This window comes from Sinocyclocheilus rhinocerous, unplaced genomic scaffold (genome assembly GCF_001515625.1).
Source record: "Sinocyclocheilus rhinocerous isolate Xijiao unplaced genomic scaffold, SAMN03320098_v1.1 scaffold263, whole genome shotgun sequence".
Taxonomy (NCBI): Eukaryota; Metazoa; Chordata; class Actinopteri; order Cypriniformes; family Cyprinidae; genus Sinocyclocheilus; species Sinocyclocheilus rhinocerous.
The window spans coordinates 1,780,050-1,807,236 of NW_015645086.1; the positions used below are offsets into that span (position 1 = coordinate 1,780,050).

Below are 27,187 nucleotides of genomic sequence, written 5' to 3' on the forward strand. Positions count from 1 at the left end.
TTACTTAATTAAAATGTTATTAGCTATTATTGACAGACATATAGAATATAAAAACATTACTTATTTATTTACCAAATATAAACATCAATACAATGAAGTAGCAGTTAGTACCGGTTTAATTAATAAGTGCTGATTAAAAATGATTAGAGATATGATAAAAAAATATCTCTATTTTTTAATCTTGTTTTTTAATATTTTTTATTATTAATAATAAAATATATATTCTTTTTTTTACAAACTGAATATTTGTACTATATATATATATATATATTGTATTATTATTATTATTGGTGTACATATAATACAACAACAATAATAAAATGTTATTTATTTAACGAATACAATTATTACAATGAAGTTGAAAAAGTGATATTACTCTGCAACACTATAAACAATATTCATTAATAACATTATGATTATTATTACTCACAAACAACAATTGTTGATACATACATTTATTATTTAGATTATTGTTGATAATTTATATCGCTTAATACTCACGTTTTAAAATATTTCTGCTCTCCAGCTCTTCAGCGGCCGGCCGTTGACTGAGTCTCCTGCGGAAAAAGATCAGAATAACGTTCTGAACCATACTAGGCGCGTTTCCATTACAGATTTGCGCAAAACTATGGCGATATTTTATAAATGTCGATAAAAAAGAATTGCGAAATGACGGCGTTTCCATTAACCAATGTTATGCGACTAAAACGTAACCTTTTGCCTCTCGCGATAAGTCATGGCAACGGATTTTGGCGGGATTTTGGCTATATTTATTCAAAGGAGACATATGCGTGTATCTTTACAGAAGCAGCAAAGAGAGCCGCTTCAGAAACGTGCGTGGCACGGCTGGAATAAACCATAGACTCGAAATTGACGCGTTTCCATTAGGCGTATTTTCAATTCGCAATTTCAATTTGCGCAATTTGAAGGGTAATGGAAACGCGCCTACTGTCTCGTGCTGAAGCGGCTCGTGAGATCCAGAGCTGAGGGAGATACTGAAGGGACGCTCAAAGTCTCTCCGTCCTTTGTGCTGTTCAGCCTGACAGTTATTACTCCTCATCTGGATGCAAAACACTGAGTTTTTGAGCACCTTTCCTAAATAGGCAGCAACTATTAAGATGCGGTGCTGATGAGACTCAAGTGAGTGAGAAAGTGCAGTCGGTGCATTTAACGGCGCGCGAGAGAACTCGTGCTCCTTGTTGTGGTTTGTAGACTCAAGTGAGTGAGCGCTCCTCCACGCGCTCGTTGTAGTAGCGCACTAATTAGGTTAAGTGAATCTTTTTATTGTTTGAGAATTACTAGTTTGAATATAATTTGCTGGAAAATGGCAAGTAGAAAGTATAGATCAAAGCAACTGGGTCACGCCTATGCCGTTATTGTATAAATATTAAACTCACTTTTTAAAGGCAGAAATCATAAAGTGAGTTTTATTCGATCACATTTCACAATTACGTAAACTTAGGGGTTTATTTTAAATATTTGTACTTATAATTTCACTACTTAATTAAATTCTGACATGAAAAAAATGTTTAAAAAATGTAATATTGCAGGTGTTTATTTTTCTCTTTCTCTAACTAAAATGTTTCGATGGGAATATTGCTTTAATTGGTAATCAGTTTACACTTTCCTTTCCCTAATCTTACTTTTTATACTCTTTGTCTTTTTAATATTCCTAATTAAAAGCCAGTAAAAGCCTATCTTCCTGGAAGTGAAATTTTTTTTTAAAATCAATGACACAACCTACAAGAATTGAATTGGATCAATTCTGTGATGTTTTTTAGTCATTGCTTAATTAATTACTAAATTATTATCAATTATAAGTATTGCTTTGTCTCACTAGAACACTGTATTCTGTTTGATATAAAATATTAATAATATTAGTAATAATTTCAACATTATCAACAGGTCTGCTATATTCTTTTAAATAAATACATACATATATTTATTGTTTGTGGTGTCATTTTAGGAAATATTTATTTTGATGATACATATATATATATATATATATATATAAACATTAAAATTACATTTATTAAAAGTAACAGAGCTGAAAATGTACTCTATAACAGGAATGACTCAACTATGTTACGATTATTCATTAGATTGTGGTATAATGGCATGTTGTCTCATGGAAATTGCTGTGCAGCTGCTTTCAAACACACTATTAATTCGAAATACTTTGCTACCCAAAGCTATATGTAGAGATCTGATTAATTATAAGGCATTTTACAGCATTATTTTGCATTCCAGCCATTGTAACACTGCTGTCACTCATATAAGCTGAGTAAGACGGGATTCCAGCAGATGTGGCAGCGTTAATATTTCATGAACTGAAATGGAGAACTACTCCCAAAGCCCCATTGGAAGCTGCCTGGATATTATTGACCTGTATCAGGGGTTGCCTAGCAACAGTAGCCTCCACGTGAATACTGAAACAAAGAAATCTACCCGAGTAACACTGGAAGCTCGTGCCATTGGTCTGCATTATGCACCGGTCATTAATCAGACTCATTTAATTAACGGACGGATGGCAGTGCACTTTATCCAAACTACTTTCCATCAAGCTGTGATGAGTACTACTGTAAACTACGGCCGTATTTGGTATTCACTATGGTGTGCAAGGTGGAGGCAGAGATGGAGGAGGGGAACATGCACTAGCATCCATTATTCACCAGTCTGAGCTCTAAAAATAGCTCCAGCCATGTCTTTCTTCGGTGGTGGAGTAGAGCACGGCAAGCCAAAGATAGGAAGGTCATGACATGCTGCTGCGGCAAAGTGTCACTGTGTGTTTAGCTCAGACTTGCGTGTGCGTGTTAATCCTAAGAAAGGAAAATGTCTTTATAAGACAATACATCAAGATGTAATAACATGCTCCACCTCTGAAACGACTGTCCTTCTCAGCTGACCTGAACTGACCCGAACCTTCTCATTTTTCCTGCCTCCATTCTGGTTGATACTGTCAATTACAAAATGGCTAAAATAAAGTCTTGCACTGAAGGCTTTACAAAGAGTACTTAATATACTTTAATATATTAATAATATTAAATATATACTATACTTTAAATAATATACTTTAAAAGTGCTACTGAATGTCATGTGTTCGGACACTTAATTGCATGTTACCTGCAATTAAATGTATTATAGTTTATACATTTATATTAAATTCAAGTACTTTTTAAATGATTTATGTAGGATTTAAGTACATCTTTAAATATGATTTCATAATTATGTCTATTGTCTTTGAAATATTGTTAAATTGTATCTGTATTTACTGAAAATCATTTGTCAGTTCTAATACAACAACTACAATCCTATGAAGCATTGCAAATGACATTAATTGAATTAAAAACAATGGTGAAATATAAAACTATTCATTTAACATCAGGGCCGTTTCTAGGCATAGGCGAGCTAGGCGGTCGCCTAGGGCGCCACCAGCTGAAGGGGCGCCAATGAGCGCACTTACTGGCACTTTTAGCAGGGTTGTGATAAAGAGTGGCACGGTCACCCTGAAATATGACTGCCGACCCCACTGGATCCCCCAACATTATTGGGCTAGAGTCAAATTGGCTAGAAACGGCCCTGTTTAACATAGTAGTATTTGTATCGATAGACAAATATATTTTAAGTTTACATGTTATATACATATATACATACACACACAAATATTTAACCATTTTGAGAGCGTAGGGAGACCGACTCGATTATGTCATTCGTGGCGCTTGCTCTCTCGACTGTAATTGGCGGAATTTTCTATACAGCATCCGTCACGAATCCGGTCTATGAACTTCAATTCACTCACCACCAGAGGTCACCCTTCCATTACATTGACTCTCACACTACACAAACAGTTGGATGTCATCCTGGACTACATATCCCATCATCCATTGCACTGATTGCACACAGCTGTAACCAATCACACATTCACTATATAACACTCACTCAGATCCCTTTCAAACGGCTGAGTATTTTTTTTAGCGTGTATCACTGCTATAGCTGATAGCTACCTTACGGAGCCTGCTTAGTTTTCCTAGCCTTATCGTAGTCTTGCCTTGTCTGTTTTCTCGTGTTCTGATCTTTGCCTTGTACCTGGATTATCCCTCTAGTCTCGCCCCTGTTGGATTACGTTCGCCGTCGACTGACCCTCGCTTGTTTACTGGACTGCTCTTGATTTGTCTTCTATATACCTGTTTGCCATTGCCTGACCCTCGCCTGTTTTGACCACACCCTTAATAAAGCTTGCAAATGGATCCGTACGTCTCGTGTCTTGTTTGCCCCGTAACAGCCTCATGGGTAATGTCGTTTTCACCACAAATTCCGCTATTTAACATGATTATAAAAAATAAAAAAAAAAGTTAAATTAATCAAAAGAGATGGGTTCAACAATTGATTATCAACCTTGGAGCTCACAACAGGTCTGACTTTGAAGGTTTATCAGTTATTGTTAAAAATCTATTTCCCTATGGAGAAAATGAATGGAATTTGTACTTCTTGCTGCACTCTATTAAGCACACTTCTTCTTTTTTTTTTTTACAAGGGACATCTTCAAATTAAAATGTTTTTTGACAAATCAATACAGATTTAACATCAATATACTTTATGAATTCTGTGTGTTATGTAAAATCATCAACCTTGTTTCTAGGGAAAACCAAGGCACCTGGCTGAATTTTCAGCTTTGCTAAATTTAACCAGACTTCCCACTCTAAAATGTAGCAACTTATAAAGAGTATGACGCACACAGTGAACCCTGTGATTCCAATTAGAAGTTCTAACAGGACCTTACTCTCGGGAAATATCTGCTAAGCATCTAACACATCCAGCTATGAACATGTGACTCCAAAATCCTTAAAAGTACAACAATTATTTAGGTTTATTAAGTGCAAATAATCAATGACTTGTTAAGCATCCAGAACTATTTCACAATTAAAAGCCATTTATTCAGTGTAAATGTGCATCATATGTATGAATCTGTTGAATGTGTTCCTGTGCCTAAAGTTAATCTAATGTAAACACCTGCAGCAGCACAGTGTCTGCTTTCTCCTCACATCTGAATCACATCTTTGTTACAAACCACTCATGGCTCTCACATTACATAACTTAGGATGGTCACTTACCATAATTTCTCATGACATTTTAGCACCTTGTGTCTGTCACTGCAGTCGTAACAAAGCTCTCTTATAATCGCTGTTTCTTCTGAAAATCCACAAAGGTGACAAATACCACAGCTGATTACATAAGACTTATCCTGACAAGATCTGTAATTGTGTGAGGCACTGCAGGCCTTCCTCAGCTGTTCTTCCCCTCAGACCTAGTTGTAAAATCATGGCTGCTGAAAATTCATCTTTGCCATCAAAAAAATTAATTACTTTTTTAAATATATTCAAATGGATAACAGGTGTTTTAAATTGTAATAATATTTCACAATATTACTGTTTTTACTGTGATTACATAAGACTTATCCTGACAAGATCTGTAATTGTGTGAGGCACTGCAGGCCTTCCTCAGCTGTTCTTCCCCTCAGACCTAGTTGTAAAGATCAGACACTACATTGCTTCTATCAGAAGGATGAAGTAGTAGATGTCACAGTTTATGTTTGCTGAGAATCTAACAGCTGAGATTTGTAATGCCATACTGAAAATGTAAAAATTCATTCAAACAAAATGCAAAGCAAAGCAAAACACAGCACAGCAAAACAAACCACAAAACACCAATCAAAACATATTAAACATAACGCAAAACAAAACCGAACAACACAGCAAAGCAAACCACAACACAAAAAGCAAAACAAAACAAACAATGCAAAGCAAAGCAAAACCAAACAGCAAAGCAAAGCAAAACAAAACAAAGAAAAGAAAGCAAAACAAAATACAAAACAAATCAAAACACAAAGCAAAACAAACCACAAAACACCAAGCAAAACATAACACATAACAAAACCGAACAACACAACACAGCAAAGCAAAACAAACCACAACAGAAAAAGCAAAACAAAACGAACAACGCAGAGCAAAACAAAACCAAACAACACAGCAAAGCAAAACAATCCACAAAACAAAGAAAAGCAAAACAAAACGAATCAAAACAAAAAATCACAACACAGCTAAACAAAAAAACACAAAGAAAAAACAAAACAAAACACAAAAACAATACAGCTGAGCAAAACAAACCACAAAGCAAAATAAACAAAACAAAACTCAAAGCAAGACAAACAATAGCAAACTAGAAAACAGCAACGCAAAAGCAAAGCAAAGCATTGTTGTTGCAGTCTGTGGAAGGTTCTCCATCGCTTGTATCACTACACCAAACGTGAGCAGTGCATCATGTACTGAACTGAACTTCTGAAGTCAAAGGCAGGTGATATAATCAAATATAATCAAATGAAAGCTGTAGTGGATTTATTCACTCAGATTAACTCCAATCCTCAATCAACTGTAATCCCAGTTTCTGCTATGTACCTTACATCAGATTACAAGCCACTGTACACATACTAACACTACCTTTGCACAAAATCTGTTTTCATAATCTGTTTCACAAATTCACTTGTCTATATAATCCTTAAGTGATATAGGTAAACATATCTGCTGTCCGTAACGAAGGAGATTGAGCATATGACTCGAACACTAAGCTTCCCAGTGTAATTAACAGATCAAAATTAGTAGCTAAATGAATAGTAGAATTAAGGTTGACAGTGTATGTTGATTATAACAGGTTTGTTTAGCAAAAAAAAATATTAAGCAGTCCCTGATGACATTTTCATGTATTTCCAAAAACGTCCTGAAGAGGGCAGTGTAATATTTTATATACTTATATATACAGTACAGTCAACATATATTTATGACTTACTTGGCAAGCTTCATTTCAATCTGTTGACGGATCTCCTGTCTCTCCTGGTCGCTCCGCGCAGGAAAAATGTTCTTATCCTCCAGCTCCTGTTTGCTGGGACGATTCCGAAGCTTCACAGCCAGCAGTTCCTTCTTCATCCTCCTTGGCAATGTGCCTGCACACGTTTGCCATATAATTCATAACTTACTGACAGAACAACCCAAAGTAATCCAGATTTCCAGACAAAAATGACCAATGATCGATCTCTTTTGCTACTTTTATTATGCAACATGAAAAAACACAATGATACAATGATAATAGCATGGCAAACATACAAATTCTACCTGATTGTCTAGCTATAATAAATCATTGCAGTAGCTATCTAATGACATGTTAGGTGTAAAAAAGTTACAAGTATTAAAAGTTATGTGGTAAACCCACCAGAAATGACAGATTCGTTCCAGCTGTCAATATCGTAGATAATTCCTGAAGCGTCAGTGAAGCAGTGGTCCTGTCGAACATTTTCCTTGTTTTCCTCCGCTTCCTTTCTGCTTTCACCATCTCCACTTGGCTCTCGCTCAATGCTAAAGAAAGAAAAAGAAAGAGACACATTTTAATGTGATACATTAGTAATAACTATTGAAAATGCTTCTAAAACCTTTTATAAAAAGTCTTTCTGAAATCGAGCAATAATAAAAATAGGGTAACATCCTCACCGGTCCTGCCTGAGCTTTGTTGCCAGTGCTCGATGCAGTTCTTCTATTATACAGCTAGCGGGCAGTGGCGGATGTATGCTGCCTATATGCAGCGACCCCACAGGATTAGTAAAAGGCCCTCTTAAAACCACAGGACTAGGGCCGTCAGGGACTCTAGGCAGTTCTTTTTGAAGAAAAGAGTTTGACTGAGGCACTGATGCGATGACGACTTTACTTGGGTCTGTGGAAATAAAAAAATGCATTCGTATACTGAAATATTATCTTATAATTTTATCTGAGTTTCCTTATGTGAAAATGAACACACCTTCTTCCGTGCTTAGCTGAGAAACGAGATTGCCATGACCGCTTGGAGGAGACTGTTCCTGCAGTTCATCTTCCTCATCTTCGTCTCTGTCTTCATCTTCCTCAACATCTTCATTCTCATTTACAGAAGAAACCGCCTCCTCGTCTTCCTCCTCTTCCTCGTTTGAATTTGACTCTTCCGTTGTCTCATTGTCCTGTACAGAATCTACCACTGATAGGAAGCAAAGAAATCATAGTTTAAACTATTAGGAACGGAATTCAAACATGTGGTTAATTGGTAATGTTGTTTAATTGTCAAGGATTATATTTGCAAAAAATAATGACCGTTTCCAGACAGGTTTCCCGATCACTCCCCATGTACTCTATTGGTCGGTCAAACAGTTAGGCCCGCCCCGAACTCCTGCTATTGGCTGAGCAAATAGCAGTACTCAAAAGTTTTGAATAGTTATGTTGTTGTTTTTTTTTTTTTGTTTTTTACTTATTTAAATGCTTACATACATCAAAGGTTTGGATGGTACAGTATCATGGTTTCCACAAAAACATTAAACAGAAAAAAATGTTTTTAACATTGATAATGATAAGAAATGTTTCTTGAGCAGCAAATCAGCGTATTAGTAAATATAAATAATTATATATAATTAATTATATATAAAAATGATAAAGAGCACTCACCAGTAGGGAGATTGTCTTGCTCTGAGCTGAGGTACTCCATGCTACTGATGCTAAGAATGGGCCCCTGAGAGCCAGGTAGCCGGATCTCAGCATCGGGGATGCCCTGGATGGGAGAGCTGAGGTCTGGAGAGTTAAGTCCACAAGCCAAGGCCACATCTGCACAACACAGAACAGTGTTTTCACACTTTCAAGTTTGCATTAGATTGCTCAACTCACAAACATTCATCAACACAAATTACGCAACATCTTCTGGCTGACATGATGTGGGTACTGTAGGTGTTTGTGACTTTGACTTTGAGATGTTATTTGAGATCTTCATGGGGGTGCTAGAAAGTGAACAGCTATACATTTTGCTGATTGTAAACCTCTGGCACTTGATTTCTCCAAATTATCTCTCCAGTTATGCCAGGGGTTCACGTGTGCTGTTCAGAAGCGTCATACAGACACAGACCTAAATTGAAGATTTATGTATTTGAATTGCATATAAAATTGACATCCATTTGGATTAGTTAAAACATAAACAAACTAAAAAAAAAAATGAAGTGATGCATATTTATAAGTCATACATAAATATTTTTGAGTGTAGTTGCAACTTTACTTTAAATTAAATGGTCAGTCCAATAACAGATCATGAACACCTGCCATGTTTTCCCAATAGAACCAAATGTAAAAGATACTTATACAATAAAAATGCATGTTGATCACTTAATTTGCTATTTGGATTGGTGGATTGGTGGATTTGAACCTGGGTCCCCATAAACACTAAATATATATCATTAGACACTCACATCTTACTCTTAAAGAGTATTTACTCATCCTCATCCAAACCTGTATGACTTTCTTTCTTCTGCGGAGCACAAAAGAAGATATTTTGAAAAATGTTCATACAATGACGGTCAGTGGGGTCTAGAACAACATTGGTACCCACTAGCTTTTATTGTATGGACAAAAACAGTTGAAACATTTTTCCAAATATCTTGTTTTATGTTCCACAAAAGAAAGAAAGTCATACAGTACAGGTCTGGAATGACATGATGGTGAGTAAATGGTGATGGAATTTTCATTTTTGGGGGAACTATCATTTTTAAAGAAGAATTACTAAGAAGTGAAAAGTTACTGGTTTCCCTCTCCAAAAATGGTGACACCTCTGCTGTTTGTTTTCAAAGGATTGACTTTGCCTGCTCTTTCCCAATCTCAAAACCATCAGACATCCTCCCTCATTCTGTGCATGCATCTACTATCATTTGTGTATCACTTCCTCCTCTAACTTTGGATGATGATATTGTCTCATCATGTAACTAAACTGTTTTTAAAGCTGTCTGCTATCAGTACACTCATTTCATGCTTGATTAACAGATCTCTTACCTCTGGCACTGTTCCATTAGAACTAAAAACTGATGCTGACACCCTAATTCTCAGGAGACTTTGTCTAGGTCCTTCTGTGTTAAATAATTACAGACCTATCACAAACCATTGCTGAACAGAGCTGTTGCCTCTCAACTAGTGCTGCACCAAGTTTCTTATATTCTATACAAGCCTTACTAGGCAGAATATTGTCCTTTACATACAGTAGCAGGGACAGATCTCTGTGGGGCCATAATTGACCTCCTCCTCTTTGCTGAATCAGGGATGCTTAATATTCAACTCCTTCTGGACCTCAATTCTTTATTGGATTCTGTCATTTAGATGTTGGCATCACTGACACTGGAAACTCTCCTCTGGTTCTGTCCTTCAATGACAAACAGCAGTTTCTCCATCCTCCATCACTCCTGTTATCTGCGGTGTTCCCCAGGGTTCTGTTTTAGGTCCTCTTTCTTTTAGCCCAAACTAAATTAATGTCTCTATAGATATTAGTAAAGTGCTAGTTACGGGTGCACTGATATTACAATTCTGGCCAATACTGATAAGCTGATAATTATTTTCTTGTTATGGCCAATAACCAATAAATGGTCGATATTAAAATTTAATACTTTATTGTCTAAATAAATTAAAATTAAAACACTAGAAACTAAAATAAGTAATTTTAAACACCACAAGTGAATTTAGGCATCACAACATTATAATGTGCAGTATGAAAAAATGGATATACATTTTGATATTAGCTAAAGATTACATTCAACAGTGAAATTAAATTAAAATGAGCTATTAATGACCTACCTATCACTCATAGCCATCCATATATTTATGGCCCACAGCCTCCTAATTTTGTTAGTTTTGTTTTCCGCTTATATTACACTATTTTGTGTCACCCCACATCATTGAATAATGTCTTGCAATATTTCCCCATTTATAAATCTCTGTTAATTGTCTTTGTTATGAATTGGAAATAAAACAATATTTTTATCACCTTTTTTATAAAAGGTACTTTTACATTACTCGACACTCAAAATATTTCATCAAACACACATTTGCAAGTTCATTTGTATTATCAACATAGCCATGTTTTCAGTAATAGGCTAAATTAAAATAAAAGTGAAACAAAGCCCAGCTTGTCTTACCTGTAGAGCTCTGCTTCAGCTTCTCGTTTTTCTTTTTCCTCCATTTCCACGGCCTGAAAATACGCCCCAGTGTGGCCAGCTTGCTGTGGCGCCGGATGGGAGGGGTGTGGACTCCACTCACCAAACAGCTGGAGCACAGCACCTTCTGCTGCTCCATCACATCTGTAACACACAAGACAGACTGGAACCATCAGCATCTAGCAGTGACATCCAACGGTACGACAGATGATACTGATTTTGAAAGATCCATGAGACTGAAACTGGCTGCTTCGTTTAGAAAAGCACCTAATCTGATTGGAGCCATGTTTCAGTGGATTTATTTGTCTAAGCCCATTCTGCTCATTTAAAACTACAGAGCAGATTAAAAACAGACTGTGACACACTAATCAACCTATGGAGAGAGTCAGATGAACTTTAAAGACCCCACTGAATCAAATTTGAAGGTTTTAATTTTTTAGAATGTTTAGAAGCATTTTAAATACATATTAATACTTTAGAATAATTTTATTTAATTTTCTTTTATTTTCAAGGTTCATTAAATGCAGACACTACTGTTGTGTGTTGTCACAGGATCAACTCTGGATTTCTGAATTTCCTATTTATTTTAGAAGCATTTTAAATACTTTAATAATTATGAAGAATTAGTTCTAATCAAATCTAATCAATCTATCTATCTATCTATCTGTAACGAAGGGAACACAGGAAGCGTGCGGATCCATCTGCAAGGCTTTATTCACAAGATACGGGGTCAAAAACAGGCATAGGTCAGACAATGGCAAACAGGTATATTGATGGCAAGGCAAGAGGGATAATCCAGGTACAAGGCAAAGGTCCAGGCAGGGGCGGACAGTATCCAATTGGGCGAGACTCGAGGGATAATCCAGGTACACAGGCAGTGATCAGAACATCTATCTATCTATCTATCTATCTGTCTGTCTGTCTATCTACAAAACTGCCTGGACGAATGGTCAGTCCATCACAGGGATTTTATTGTTTTTCCAAAATGTTTTTATTTTATTTATTTATAATTTTTTTATTCAGGGTACATTATGGGCAGTTCTTTTTGTGCAGGTTGGTCATATTTTATAACAACATTAGGAAAATCTATTATATATGTAATTATAAAGCTTTACATCATTATTAACATAATTTTAAATAGTGACATACAATTGTCATGATACTATAAATTACATATATTCATAAAATTCATATTTGAATATGGATGGGATCCACAAATTATAGTAGTTTTTCTGTTTTGTTTTGTGGCTTTTAGTTATATTTTTTAGGTATGAGGCTATTTATGTGCTTGTGTACTGATTTTAAATTTGCAGTCTTTCTCATCAGGGAAAACAGACCGGAAATTATGTCATTTCCTGCTTAAATGAAGGCAATTACATAGCATGTACCTCTTAGAACTTTTCTATTATTTGTCTATACGAATTTCCTATTATAGTCTTTCAGTTTTGAGCTTAAGCACAAATACATCTGCCTACATGAACACACACACACACACACACACACATGCGGCTCTGAATAAGTCAGCAGTGGTTTATCGTCAAAGAACAATTGCATATTTTAACATAAAAGCCTCTACAACACCAACAGCAGCTTCATATCCTCCAGCAAGCTAGACCTAATCCTTTTAAATATTCACACGCAGGAAAAGCTCCATTCATAGAGCAAATGAGTCAACGCTCTGCGAAACACTCTGTTACTGAAATAGTGTAGTGTGGGCAGAGAGCGAGTGCCATCACAAACCGCAAATGCCGCATGCACGGAGGTCCTCTGATCATTGACCACATAAGAAAAGAAGCGGGTCAATCGACTGAGCGTCTCTGCCCAAGTAACCAGCAGTATAAGGAATCCAGGTCAAGCCTGAAAACTGTGTGGCGCGGCGAGTCATCAAAGCCAGGGTCAGCAAAACCTAGCTGTTACTATGGTTACTGCTCCCCCAGATGCAGCAGCAGAGCAAAGCCTCGTCGAAGGCAGAATCTGAGCGCTGTACGAGGGGCTGCCACTGTCTTACGAAAGGGAAAATGGGGAAATGGGCAGGGGAGGGGGGAACGGGGGTCTGTTGCTATACGGAAGCGCTGGCAGAAGACCTCCAGCAGCCAATCAGGGCCCGGCCTTTCATAACATATAATATCAAGCACACTAGCCTTACAAGGGGCTGGCATCACGCTGGACAATCTTTTGGAATGGAAAACAGAATAAAAATGCTCATTTATGGAATATTAGCTAATATTAACATATCGGTGGGTGCAGTAACAGCAGATGTTGATCTGTTACACAATGCTATTAAGAAGTACGGTTATGAAAGCAGGAGAAGTTTTAAAAGGAGTAGTAATTATTATCCAGTACATCTGACAATATTTGAATGAATATCTGTGCAGTTATTCATGAAGCAACAGGAGAGCAAAGCACCACAAATGCCTGCATGCTGGCTGTGTGCAACAGATGCCCAGTATCTCAAAAACACCTGCCAAAACCACTGATATAAGACTCTGAATATCACTTATGCATACAAAGTGTATTAATTCTATAACCATTATAATACAATAGAGGACAAAATTACAGTGCAGAACACACCCACTTTTATTGTAATAGCAAACCTGAAGCAGTACTGTATGTCAGGGTTATTATCGTAAAGTAAAAACTAAAACTAAAACCATAAAAAAAAATTTTGTTACCTGAATCAAAATAAATATTTACTGAAATAAAATAAAATAATATTTACTGAAATAAAATAAAACGTCTCAGGTTACTTATGTAACCATGGTTCCCTGAGTAGGGAATGAGACACTGCGTCCTCTAGGGGTCGCTATGGGGAACGCCTCGTCGTGACCCGTGTCTGAAGCATACATTGAAAAAACACCAACTCATTGGCCGGCGACAGCCATGACGTCACTACTGGTGCTACTATAGTCGCACCGGTAGTAACGTCATGGCTGTCGCCGCCCAATGAGTTGGTGTTTTTTCAATGTATGATTCAGACACGGGTCACAACGAGGCGTTCCCCATAGCGACCCCTAGAGGACGCAGTTCGAAGTTCCCTTGAAAGGGAACTTATTTTATTTCAGCTAGTGGCCAAGGCAACATTTCTCATGTTTGTTTAGTTTAACTTTAAGTACTAAAATAACTCAAACTAAATAAACGAATAAATAAAAATGAATAAAAACTACATAGACATATTTTGGGGGGAAAAACTATTAAAAATGACAAAAACACAACAAAAATACTAAAACTTCAACTAAAATGAAAGTGAAAATACAAAAATAAAATATAATTCCAAAAATATTGACAAAAACTATAATAGTACATCGGCGATACTAAAATAACACTGGTTTATATTTTTATTGAGACTGAAGCAGTCTTAGTTCCAGGCACTACTATTGTAGAACACATCCCGATACATAAAAGATGATAATAAAATAAAATAAATAAATAAAAGGGAGATCATGTTAAGTAATCCTACCTGGTTTGATTTAGGCTGCTTTAGAAGTTCATATCCTTTTTATCAAAGGCGTTTATCTCTGTCACAGCTCATTACAAAACACTTCAAACGTGATTTTAAAGAGGTGGATATCTGTTCGATTAACAAACCCAGACAACAAAGAGACTGAGAGACACTACAAGCCGCCTTTTTAACACTGCAGATTGGCAAATACTGCCTATAGCTTTGTCAGAAAATTTACACTCCGTTAGTCTTCAGCCGCCTTTACACCTGACATTAATATGTGCTTCGTATCTGGACAATCTTGTTTGATTCCTGTTAATTTTCACCGTAAAATAAGTATAATGAACTACGCAAAAAGCATTTCGAACATCTCCAGCATGATTTATAATACCCAAAAAAACAACAAGTTCAACCCTTATGCACGTTAATATTTGAATATCACAGCATCAATGTCTGTCAAAAAATAACGTGCACAATACAAGGAAATAGTACAAGCATTACTTGGAAAATTCACACTAGTGGATGTTTTGACTTTGACTATGTCATGAAGAAAGAGAAACTGGCAGCCTGAGCAGCTTCATCGTGCTGTCTGACAGAGACCGTAATGTACGTAATACATGTGTGTAAATGTGTTCTTCACTCGCTGAAATTGAAAGGTGATTTTATAAAAACTTATATACTTATTTATAAAAGTTTGATCACTATCTTCTCAGTTTAAATGATTAGGCAGTTATGAAGGTTTGATAAAATGCTGTTTAATTTTCCAATAAAAGATGATATATTTTTTACATGATTTGTTACATTTAATTACCCTTTAGTAGATTTTGAGCAGAATACTGTATCAATGCCATTCTGGATTAAATATATGAGAGGAATTAAGCATCAAAGAAAACATGTGTCTATGTCATTCCCAAGAACATCCTTAAATGGTCCATAATACTTCATATATGTATGTTTTTAATACATACATCTCAACTCATACATTTCCAGCTCAGGCAAAATGCTCTGGATAATATAAACCTTTTATATCAAACAAACAATTTCAAGTTGAAATTCAGTTTGAACCTCTACACTCAGATGTGATGGATGCCTTATTTAATAAAGCTCTTTGGCATTGGGAGAGGCTTTAAGTAAATGTATGTAAATGTAATGGAGTTGCTTATGGTCTGTCCTCTGAGGCTTGTTTTGGAGATGCTGACCATATAAACAGGCAGCGGGCAAAACCCATTTGTCTGCAGTAGATAGATACTGAGAGCAGTTATTGTAATGTCACCCCAGAGATGAAAGTGAGAGATTGAGAATATTATTCAATTCATCAATGACTAAAGATGCAATCATAGCAGACACATGAACGTGGGCCTCATTGTAAGTGGTTGGGCCAGGGGGGGCTCCATATTAGGGGCTAGTTGTGCTGTTTAGGGCTGATCTGAGACCAGTTTTTTTTTTTTTTTACAGCCAGTGTAAACAGACACAATATTCTGTTGCATAAAGAGGCCCTATACAAAGATATGAGATCAGATCTGAATTTTCTTGTTCTTTAATTAAAGGGGTCATACGATGCTGCTAAAAAGAACATTATTTTGTGTATTTGGTGTAATGAAATGTGTTTATGCGGTTTAAAGTTAAAAAAACACATTATTTTCCACATACTGTACATTATTGTTTCTCCTCTATGCCCCACCGCAAAAAGTTGTTATCGTGACAGGCCTATATGTGGGGGCGTGTTAGAACGAGCCGTTTTAGGTAGGCGTGGTTAACTCTTAACTTTTATAAAGAATATCTCTTTGGATTTGAGACTTTAGTCTTTGCAACTTTACAGATCTTCTTTATGCACCAAGAGCTTGTAACACTCCAAAGAGAAAGGAAAAATTGAAATCGCGTCATATGACCCCTTTAAGGGAATTTGCTCTTTGATCTGTGTTCAGGGTTACTTTCTTTGGCTTATGCTATTTATATACTGTATACACTACCGTTGAAAAGATTGGGGTTGGTCAATTTAAAAAAAAAAATTATTTTGCTCACCAAGGCTGCATTTATCTGATCAAATTGCAGTAAAAACAGTAACATTGTGAAATATTATTACAATTTAAAATAACTGTTTTCTATGTTAATACATTTTAAAATGTAATTTATTCTTGTGATGCAAAGCTGAATTTTCAGCATCATTACTCCAGTCTTCAGTGTCACATGATCCTTCAGAAATCATTCTAATATGCTGATTTGGTGCTCAAGAAACATTTATTATTATCAAGGTTGAAGAGGTACATTTCAGTTGGTCCTGCTTTTAACAGATCAAAGAGAAAGAAACAATATAATTTATACTGGTTCAGTCAATTGGTCAGAGAGAGTCACAGAGTATGAAAAGTAAACAAATATGCTTTTGATCAACCAAACAGATCAATAAAAGCATATAATGACTCACAAAGAATCCAACATTTAAAAAAAAAAAAAAAGATGTTTGTGTACATTTTCATAAAATGATAGAAAACCAGGCACATAACCAGGTACATATAAGTCTTATCAGTATGAAAATACAAGCAGTCAGTTTTCAGAAATCATAAGAGCAGGTAGTTTAGTGTGAGAAATGAGCAGTTCCGGTCCTCCAACAAAAGAAACCCCATAGTTTACCCACTGGCTCAACAACTGTGCAGCCATCTGTCAGAAGACAACTGCCTGCGGTGTAGCCTCCTCAAGATGCTAAAAGTGGAACAGACTAAATAACAAGTCTCTGACGCGGCTTAAAGGGACTCGAGACAGCTCCGAGCTTTGGCCAGTGTTGCTTAGGAAAAGCAACAGTAGCTTCTGGCATCAAGCAGACCGCTCTATTCTCTGTCACATCTAAGGCTTGACACTAACTTACAGGACCAAGCTGTGATGATGAAAAAAAAAAAAAAACCGCTGAGCGCTAAAGAAAACTGAAAATTCCAAACAATGCATGCTGGGTATGAGACCATGGACATTGTCCTCTGAATAGGAATCAGTTGTGTAGACTTTCATTTTTCTTTTTTTTTCTCTGTAATATAGAGCTGAAGGTGTTAAATTTACTCAAAGAACTCTCCTAAGAAATATGAACATTTCAAGGCCTCATGGTCAAATGCTCAGACAAGCAGACAAGGATAAAGTCCATTTCACGCTTTTAAGAGCCTCCAAAGTTAAAGGGATAGTTCACCCGAAAATGAAAGTTCTGTCATTATTTACTTCACCCTCACGTCGTTCCAGAACATTTCAACTGTTTTTGTCCATTCAGTGAAACTCCATTCAGAGGGGTCTAAAACAACACTGGACACCTTTGGAGACATTTTTAAAAGTATCCACAGAAGAAATAATTTCCTATGGGTTTGTGACCACACGAGAGCACGTAAATAATGACAGAATCGTCTTTGTTGGTGAACGATGCCTTTAACTGGCTTATCCTAACCAGCCAAATCTTGATCCACTGCACTGAGTCTCATTCTTACTACTAAGCAGAAGAAGAAATATAACTGTTCCTCAAGATTCATTTATGCAGCTTAATTTACTTCCTTAACTGACTTACATTCTTCATTACATTACTTATTCAGACCAGCATTTAACTCTGGATGTCTGTCTGTATCTAGTAGCCTACTTGTAGTAAAGCAAGAGCATGAATATGATGATTAATATGTACCCATTCAATGTTCTTTTTTCCCCCCACAATTTCTAAAGAAGTCAATAGTGATTTAAATTTCTTGGTCATGATTTATGTCACAGGTCAAGTTCAGGTCACCCAGCTCACCATGGCTTATATCACTGAATTTTTGATGATAGTCTTACTTGGAAACTCCATAAGCTTCATGCACCTTTAGGCAGCAAACCCTGACAAATCAGACAGGTTAATGTTTTGAGATTTTCCATTTATATTCATATAATGACCTTCGGTGCTCACCCTCATGACCAGCTTATCAAGAAAATCTTTAATCTGTAAAATGCAGTCTTTCCAGATAATATTCAGCTACGATCAGGTATACATCTGGATAATATACTGTGTGAAATTACTATTTACCAAGTGGCTCTACATAGTTTATATAAGCTGAGCATTCTCCTTAAAACTGCACCAAAGACTCAAAAATATACAAATTAATTTAACCAAGTGGAGCAGGTCCAAGCTGGTGTGATTGAGTGGAGGTGGGGACTAATTAGCATATTCCTGGGACCATGTGCACATTAAATGAGGTATTGGTGTAAATTTATATTCAAGCTATTTTAAGGCATATTTAAGAGATAGTCCAGCCAAAAATGAAAATTCTGTCATTATTTACTCACCCTCGTGTTGTATGAGTTTCTTTCTTCTGTTGAACACAAAAGAAGACAATTTGAAAAATGTTGGTAACCAAACAGTTGCTGGTAGACTTTGAATTTCACAGTATGGAATAAAATATTATGGAAGTCAATGGATTCCAGCAACATTCTTCAAAAGAAGAAAGAAACGGGTTTGGAAAAACATGAGAGTGAGTAAATAATGACAGAATTTACATTTTTGGTTGAACTATCCCTTTAAATCTTTTTATTTTATTTTCTTGTTGCTCATTAGTAACTACAATCAGGTGGTTTGTGTCTCATACCAAAAATAATTATATTAATAAACATAGTGAATGAAGACACTGCACTGCAAATACAAAAAAGTCAGATTTACTTGATTCATGTTTTGCCTGTATTACAACTAAAACTCTTGCATGGTGACTCACTTAATCTTAATATTAGAACAGAATGGATTCAAACATAGAACAGAATGGCAACTAAAGACATTAAGGGCACAGAAGCCACAAGCGAGAAGCAAAGGCTCTCTGTGCTAGATGGTCATTGTTGAGAGTGTATTATCTGCCACAGCTGCTGAGTCTCTGTGAGCACTGTCAGACTCTGTTCCGTGTTTTGTGGTTGTTTTGCTCCTCATGTGCCTTCCTTTCCCATGTTTAATTTGTCCCAGGTGTTTCCCTTGATGTTTCATTGCTCCCAGGTGTGTCTCGTCATCCCCTCCTCCTGTGTGTATAAATAGGGTTCCCTGTGTGTGCTCCAGCGTCCGGTATTGTTCATGTCATTATGTATAGCGTGTGTGTGTTCCGCTGTGTCAATTAAACCCAGTTGGATTGATGTACTCCTCGTCTCTCTCCGTTCCTTGCTCCTCAGTCCGCTCAGCAGTGCACCCGTGACAAGCACAGTATTTGTGGCAGTCATCTGGCCCGGGTCACTCTCTATGGTGCTGAAGCCCTCGCTGCTTACCCTGCCATTCAGAACGAGCCTCCCGTTGGCCCACATTACCCACAATGCACATTCAGTCCTGCTGCATGTACAGCTTTCAATGTAAAATGGTGTTTCTCAACTGGGGAGGTAACACCCCCCAGGGGGCGTTCGGAGAGCATCGGGGGGGTGCTGGAAGCTGGGGGGAGCTGAGGTGTTCTTGGGGAGCCTTAGGCGAGTTTACACCAAAGATGTATGAGCTGAAACTTGCCAAAGAAAATGGTCTGCAACGTCCTAATGCCGTGTTTACACTGGATACGTCAAAGCGAGCTTTCTATATCTATTTGTCCAGTTAGCATGGTACCGCAAGCATCAGAAACATAACGCGGCATGAGTTTACTGTGGGCAACTTAGCGTGCATTCAGTGACAGAATCACTAATTATAATGGGTTCTATGGGCTTTGACGCACCGTTCGTGTCCGGTGTAGTAGTGTTTTATGTTGACTTTTTAAGACAAAATTGTTAAATTATTGTAATTATATTGAAAGGATATTGAAAGGATCAATTTAATTGATCCTTAAATTAAAATCGGAATGACCCCAAACATTTGAATGGTACTAAATATAATAATAGTCCTCATTATAAACACAAACTGTTTGCATTATGGAGACATTATTTTCCTCTTTAACACTGTAAATCTTCTTTGTATTGAATTGTATAAATCGCTATATAAATAAAGGTGACGACTTGAAAAGATAATAATCAACTTTAATATTCAGTGACAATGATTAAGACTACATTTTATTTGATAGGGGTGGTAAGGGACCTGAATAATGGGTAGGGGGGCGCTGGCACAAAAAAGGTTGAGAAGCACTGATGTAAAAGGTGTAAGACAGTCATATATGCTGAAAATGATTGCATACGTCAAGCTAATCACAGAATGACACACTGACAACCGCATCACAAACGCGTTTTGAAAAGCACTTCTGACTCTGACGTGGGCGTGTGTTGGTTCAGAATAGAAATATGTCCTAATGTTCGCTGTGAGTATTGCCAAATGTATATATTTGCTCTTTAAAGGTCTTCATTGATCTCTGGTGAGTCACTTGAAGTAATTTTCATCCTTCTGCGTCTCTTCATTGTTTTTTCCCACCTCCCCTCCCCCGTTTCCCCTTTGCTCACACCCACTCAGTCTCTCTCTTTATCAATCCTTCCCCTGACTCCATCCAAATGCCTTTAAACTGCATTACAGTGATGGTTTCACTTACCGTTCAACACAAACAGACACTTAGGTAACTTTGTCTCATCGGGCAGCTCTAAAATTCATTGAATCACGAACAGCACAATAAACTCAGGTTCAGCTGAGCTATGCCATCCATCCAAGGCAGCTCCGCTCGAGCTTATGAATGAGAAATGAGCTTATGAAATATTTTAGATGGCTCAGGTATGCCGAGAGTGAGGCCTGCTCTTTCCAACAGCATTGCATTCCATATTAACTAGATTTCCTCTGTCAATCGCTCAGCAAATGAGAGAGGCAAGATACTCGGATCTGTTGACTGTGAAGAACAGTGATTACAATTTGAACCCATATACAGGTGCATCTCAATAAATTAGAATGTCGTGGAAAAGCTAATGGCCTCCCATGGGAAAGAAGAATCTTTTTTCATTCAACAGTTTACGGTCAGTAAGATTCTTTAATGTTAAAAAAAATGTACAGATACAGAAATACAGTAAAATCAGTAATATTGTGAAATATTATTGCAATTTAAAATAACTGTTTTCTATGATAATATATATATTATAAAATGTAATTTATTCCAGTGATGAAAGCTGATTTTTCAGCATCATTACTCTTCAGTCTTCAGTGTCACATAATCCTTCAGAAATTCTACAGTTGTGCAGCTTCATATTTTTGTGGAAACCATAAAACTATTTTTTTCAGGATTCTATAATGAATAAAGTTCAAAAGAACAGCACTTTTTTGAAATAGGATATTTTTGTAACATTATTAATGGATTTACTGTGTCTGTTGATCAATTTAATGCATCCTTGCTCCAAAAAATTATTAATGAAAAATTCTTCTGAGAACTATATTGATATTATATGAGATTGATACTATATGAGAATATTTCATATTTTTTTGTTGATGTTGTTGTTGCTATTGTTTTAGTAGAAACATTTGAGGCAAAATTGATACTAAAATGGTATATAACTGCTAAGTCTACTGAGCTATTAACATTTTTTATTTAGTCATTTTACAGTAGATTAACTATATAGCAATTTATTAATTATTATGAGTTATTATCATATACTCTAAGCATAGGCGTAGCTTGACGTTTGAGTTTGGGGGGGCCAAACCGAACCGGTGGATTTGGTCAGACGTAACGTTACTTTTAAACACATTTTAGTTCCCTCTCGAGCTTTCACGAGACATCACGGAGATATTTCTCCATTTTTACTTCATAGAAAAAACTTTATAAATAAATATTTAGTAAAATTCTTAAATCGCTATGGGGGAGCCAGGCCCCCCTGGCCCCCCCACAAGCTACGCCCATGACTCTAAGACTGTGAAGCTAATTTCTAATTTGAGAGCCACAGTAATGAAACTATATGGCTGAGGCGTCTCTGTTTTGTACAAACTCAGTTCTGAATCTTTCTCTTTCACTGTCACACACATATCCTCAAAAATATGAAACTTTTTGCTTCAGATATATACACAACTGAAAAGACAGCCTGTCATATGCCTTATCTGCTCTGTGTTGTATCTCTGGGGAGGTGGCTGAGCTTGTTGTTGTGTTCAGTTTTCACGCCTGAGGAGAGCTGGGAGCCGCTGAACTGTGCTTGACAAGGTCAGGTCTTGTCTCCTCTTGTACACTATGCAGTGCATATACCTTAGTCTGCATTGAGGAAAGACAATCTCAAGCTGGAATGACACCTAAGGATTTTTAAAGGCACAAGCCACTGATGTACACACGAGAGAAATATAGTAACAGTGTTGTTATTGCTTATAAGCATCTTTGCAAAGACTAAAACCACTAACGTTCATAGGGTTAGGGATTTGAACACACCCTCTAAGTATACTAAACTTCAGCACATAACAGTCTCGCACATTTCAGCAACTGACACCTCATTATGTGGTTTGTTGTGGAAAGGTGTGATATTATTTTTCACATACTTACACTGAAGGAGGCACCCAAACCAAGAGATCAGAATATCATAAAGGTTGGCTTGGAGAAATGAGGCCCATTCAGGCGACAAAGAGGGTAATATTTATTATTTTCATGTGATCTCACTAAATCATTCACAATTTACATTTGTTTATTGTCTTTCCAAAAGTGTATTATCCAATGCCTATATTTACATGTGGCATAAAATTTAAGTTTCAAGAGGTTTAATGATACTATCACTGTAAAAAAAAAAAACGTAAAATTAACTGTAAAAAACTGGCAGATGTGGTTGCCAGAATTTTACCGTAAAAAATACAGTAGCAACATTTTTGGTTTTACAGATTTAATTTAAATTTACATTTAAAAACCATATTTTATTAACTGATATAATTTTATTATACCAACCTATTAAAAGTTCTGAAATCTGTTTAGTAACCTTGTAATACTCTGATAACCACCAAAAGCAGGTGGTGATGAGAAAGTCACATGATGAACCAAAGCTCATCATAAGCAGCTTTTCTATAAGCTGAGGAGGGAAATACTATTATATAGAGAAGGTGCACTGTGTCATTCACACAAATACTAAACACCATCATGGTAACACACGACACTAACGTAATGCAAATAAACATTAATTTAACAACATTAGATGTAACATATAACCCTAATGAACATAACTGATAAGAAAAAAATATTTAGTTATAGTTGATATTAGTTGATATAGTTGATAAGAAACAGTTATTTCAATGAAAAAATATCAAATGTGAAATGTAACACGTCAAATGTGAATTCTGGGAATGTCAATTTACGTTTTTTCACTGTAAATTATACATTCCTTTTCACTTCCAAAAACTGTATTTTACCGTAAAATTACATTAAATGTACAATACCGTTTTTCCCCATATAAAGTAGGGGAATTTACCGTTAACCATTTAATAGGTTTTTACTGTAGCATTTATATATAGTTTATGTGTGTGTGTGTGTGTGTGTGTGTGTGTAAAAATATATATATATATATATATATATAATTGTTTTTTGTTTTTTTTGCTTGTCATCATATAATACCTGAATTTACCAGTAGATTAGATTTACATTTTTCAACATTCAACATCATTTTACTGGATGTGCACATTTTCAATATTTCAAATTAATGCAATCACTGATAATACTATTATAAACTGTAAAACAAAATGCAAAAACAGTATTACAAGATGAGACAATGATAAAATTGTGCAAGATATTGTGTCTAACACAATACTGTACTTTCAGTATTTACAGGTAATTGTACTCTTAACATCACTATCTGCATTAGAACATCATGATTGTTGCTGGGTTTTCAGTGCACAACAACACAAAAATGCCACAAATATTGTTGCATTGTTGCTGTTATAAATATTGTTGCAAGCTGCAGTGAATTCATTCATTTTAGGCCACAAAAAAAAAAAGAAAAAAAGTCCCATAAAATCCTGGTGGGATTGTTTGTCAGCATATTTGTACAGATGTACTTGAGGGAAGGAAAATAAACCTTGTCCTGTCAAAATTCATAATCACATGAGATGTATTGCTGTGCTGATCTACAGCATGATGCTGTAGAGCACTCTCAAGACAGAATATCACACAACTGATATCAATGTCTTGTGTGGATAAGCAACAAAAAATACATCATACAAATACATACAAGCAGTCATGATCAAGATCTGTCAGCTAGGCTAAACTCTGAGCTTGTGTTTGCCTTGTACCTTCTATGTTTCATCTAATATTCACCAGAACCTCTACTGAGGGCTCTTACCCTTAAAAGACAACTGCTCGTATCAACTATGACAGCTGCACAAATGAAAGTAGCTTAAGTGAAACACTGATACTGCCTTTCAAGCCACTGCAAAACCAAACACAGGAGAATTCCACCATCTTCTTAAGGACGCAATCACAGTACAGGTCAACCGATATGGGTTTTTCACTGGCCGATGCCGATGCCGATGCCAATATTTAGAAATCAGGGCAGCTGATGACCGATATATGATGCCTATTTTTTTGGCCGATTTTCTTTTTTTTTTCCATTCATCTCATAAAAGTGAGTTTGAGTAAATGATTACTGCAGGGTTTGCATTTTAATTTTGAAACGTGAATGCTCATTTTATTCAACAAAGTATAAGCCTTTTGGAAAATCTATTTGTGGCAGTCAGTTTTGATATTGTGACGAGCCGCCACAAATAACTCGATGTATAGGAAACACTGGACACTGCTATAAGTCAAATGGCCACAATGATAACAAAAATAAAAGTTCACACATATTACACAGCCTGCTGCTCATAACTGCTTAAGAGTGCACTGGCCACGAGCGATGACATCGTGGAGGCTATTGTCGGACCCACAGACACATTTCACGTGGAAAGTTAACATGCACATTATAATCAGCCCAGAAGTTTCGTCTCAATTGAACGTGTTTCTACTTTCACAAGCAAATGACTTGTTGCCCTTATGAATATGATAACTTTCCGGCATCAATTCTAGTAGGGTAAAACGTAATTACGCTTTCGAAACGGTCTGTTTTGCCCTGCCATCATTAGCTGAAGCTGTGTGTGGACAAGTCGCGGCTGCAGAGTGTGAGCTGCTCCGTCTCACGCAGCCACAGAGGGAGTTCCACAACAACGCTTAGCTGCCCGCCGGTGCGCCTGCCTATAAATCGGCCTAATTTGCAGCACAATCGGCCGATGCCGATTAATTAAAAAAATGCCAAAATCGGCCGATCAATCGGTCGACCTCTAAATCATATTCAGTCTAAAACAATGCTGTTTTATGCAAATCCAAAGAACCAAAGAAGTGAAAGATGCATGAAAAGAAATATCAAGGACTTTCTGGGCCAGACCTTTTCATCAGACACTACACACACCCTGGTGAACAAGCACTCGCACCAGCCAGCACAAGGGAAGCTGATGAGTCATAGCCCACCTCTGAACACCAGCCTTTGCACAAACCCCAATGTAATGCTATTTGTTATTTACAAGAAACTTTAAAATACTGTTACATAGCCAAGTGAGCATAATTATTAAGGATGATTTCTCATTTTTCCTAATGAAATATTCAGTACATTGCCTAGTGCACAGGACATAAAGAAAAACTGAAAAAGATCTAAGAAATTAAGACTCATATAAGACTTTAAATCAGTCTTTAGTCTCTTTATAAAGTATTTCTCTGTGTCTTGAATAGCCCAAAATGTTCACTTTATCTTAGTTACAAAATACAAATTTCTCATTTTTCAGGGGCAAGAAGTTCACCAAATTGTGAAAACACTATTAATGTGTAAAGAGGTGTGAAGTGAGCAGGGCATGTGGTGCATCATAGAATCTAAATTTAAGACTCTTTTAATGAACCTGATGATTATCTTATGGAACGATGCCTCAAATCTACTGATACGAAACAGATCTCAATCATGATGTCTCTCTGTCTTCCTGTTCAACCTCTGAAGCACTCTTTGACTACTGGGCAGAGTTTAAAAGGTTAACGCACCTCTGAGAGCTATGTAGCGAATCAGCTCATGGGGAAATATGAATAATTAATCATAACTAGTATGAGCAAGAGAATGTTGTGCTAGAAGTATAGACAAATTAGCCCTTTGATGCATGACATCCTCTAAAGCAGTCAGTCTTTAACCAATCATGGTGCTGCATTCAAACCATCATGAGTGATGAAGTTTATCCATAATTTTAGGATTTTTCTCTATATCACTGTCACTGCATATCATTATACGCCAACATGAAATCAAAATAGTTGTTTTATTGAAGTGATGACGAGTCTGATGGAAAATACCTCAAAAAAGACTAATCTGATCATATAATATAATATAATATAATATAATATACTTAAAATATGCATTACATTTATCAAAAAAGACAGTAAAGACATTTATAACATCTTTAAAGTCCGCGTGAACCGGAAGTTGCTGCCGACTTTATTTCAGTGTAGTGACGTATTTCTTTTGTCTCGTCTCTCCGGCCGGGACACACCATCACAGTATGGTAAGGGACGTAACATTTCCGTCACACGCTTGAGATATTCAGCCAATCACAACGCACTGGATAGCTGGCCAATCAGAGCACACCTCGCTTTTCAGACCGATGAGCTTTGTAAAAATCGGCACGTTTCAGAAAGGCGGGGCATAGTGGAGCAACAATAATGTACAGTATGTGGAAAATAATGTGGTTTTTTTAACCTTAAACCACATAAACACATTTCATTACACCAAATACACAAAATAATGTTCTTTTTAGCAACATCATATGACCCCTTTAAACAACTGTTTGCAACATTTATAATAATATGAAATGTTTCTTAAGCTGCAAATTAGCATATTTGAATGATTTC

General features: G+C 36.4%; 1 protein-coding gene across 2 annotated transcripts in view; it reads right to left on the bottom strand.

Annotated features, from left to right (window-relative positions):
• The window catches only part of phactr3a (phosphatase and actin regulator 3a), a 35,751-nt gene that overhangs the window by 5,535 nt on the left and 3,029 nt on the right, over nucleotides 1–27,187 (bottom strand). For both annotated transcript variants that reach the window (XM_016509144.1, XM_016509143.1), the window contains exons 2-8: nucleotides 11,009–11,170; nucleotides 8,511–8,666; nucleotides 7,840–8,049; nucleotides 7,536–7,755; nucleotides 7,261–7,403; nucleotides 6,841–6,994; nucleotides 502–557 (exon numbers count right to left, since the gene is read on the bottom strand). In XM_016509144.1, coding sequence (XP_016364630.1) covers nucleotides 502–557; nucleotides 6,841–6,994; nucleotides 7,261–7,403; nucleotides 7,536–7,755; nucleotides 7,840–8,049; nucleotides 8,511–8,666; nucleotides 11,009–11,170 — 1,101 coding nt within the window. The remainder of the gene's footprint in view (nucleotides 1–501; nucleotides 558–6,840; nucleotides 6,995–7,260; nucleotides 7,404–7,535; nucleotides 7,756–7,839; nucleotides 8,050–8,510; nucleotides 8,667–11,008; nucleotides 11,171–27,187) is intronic.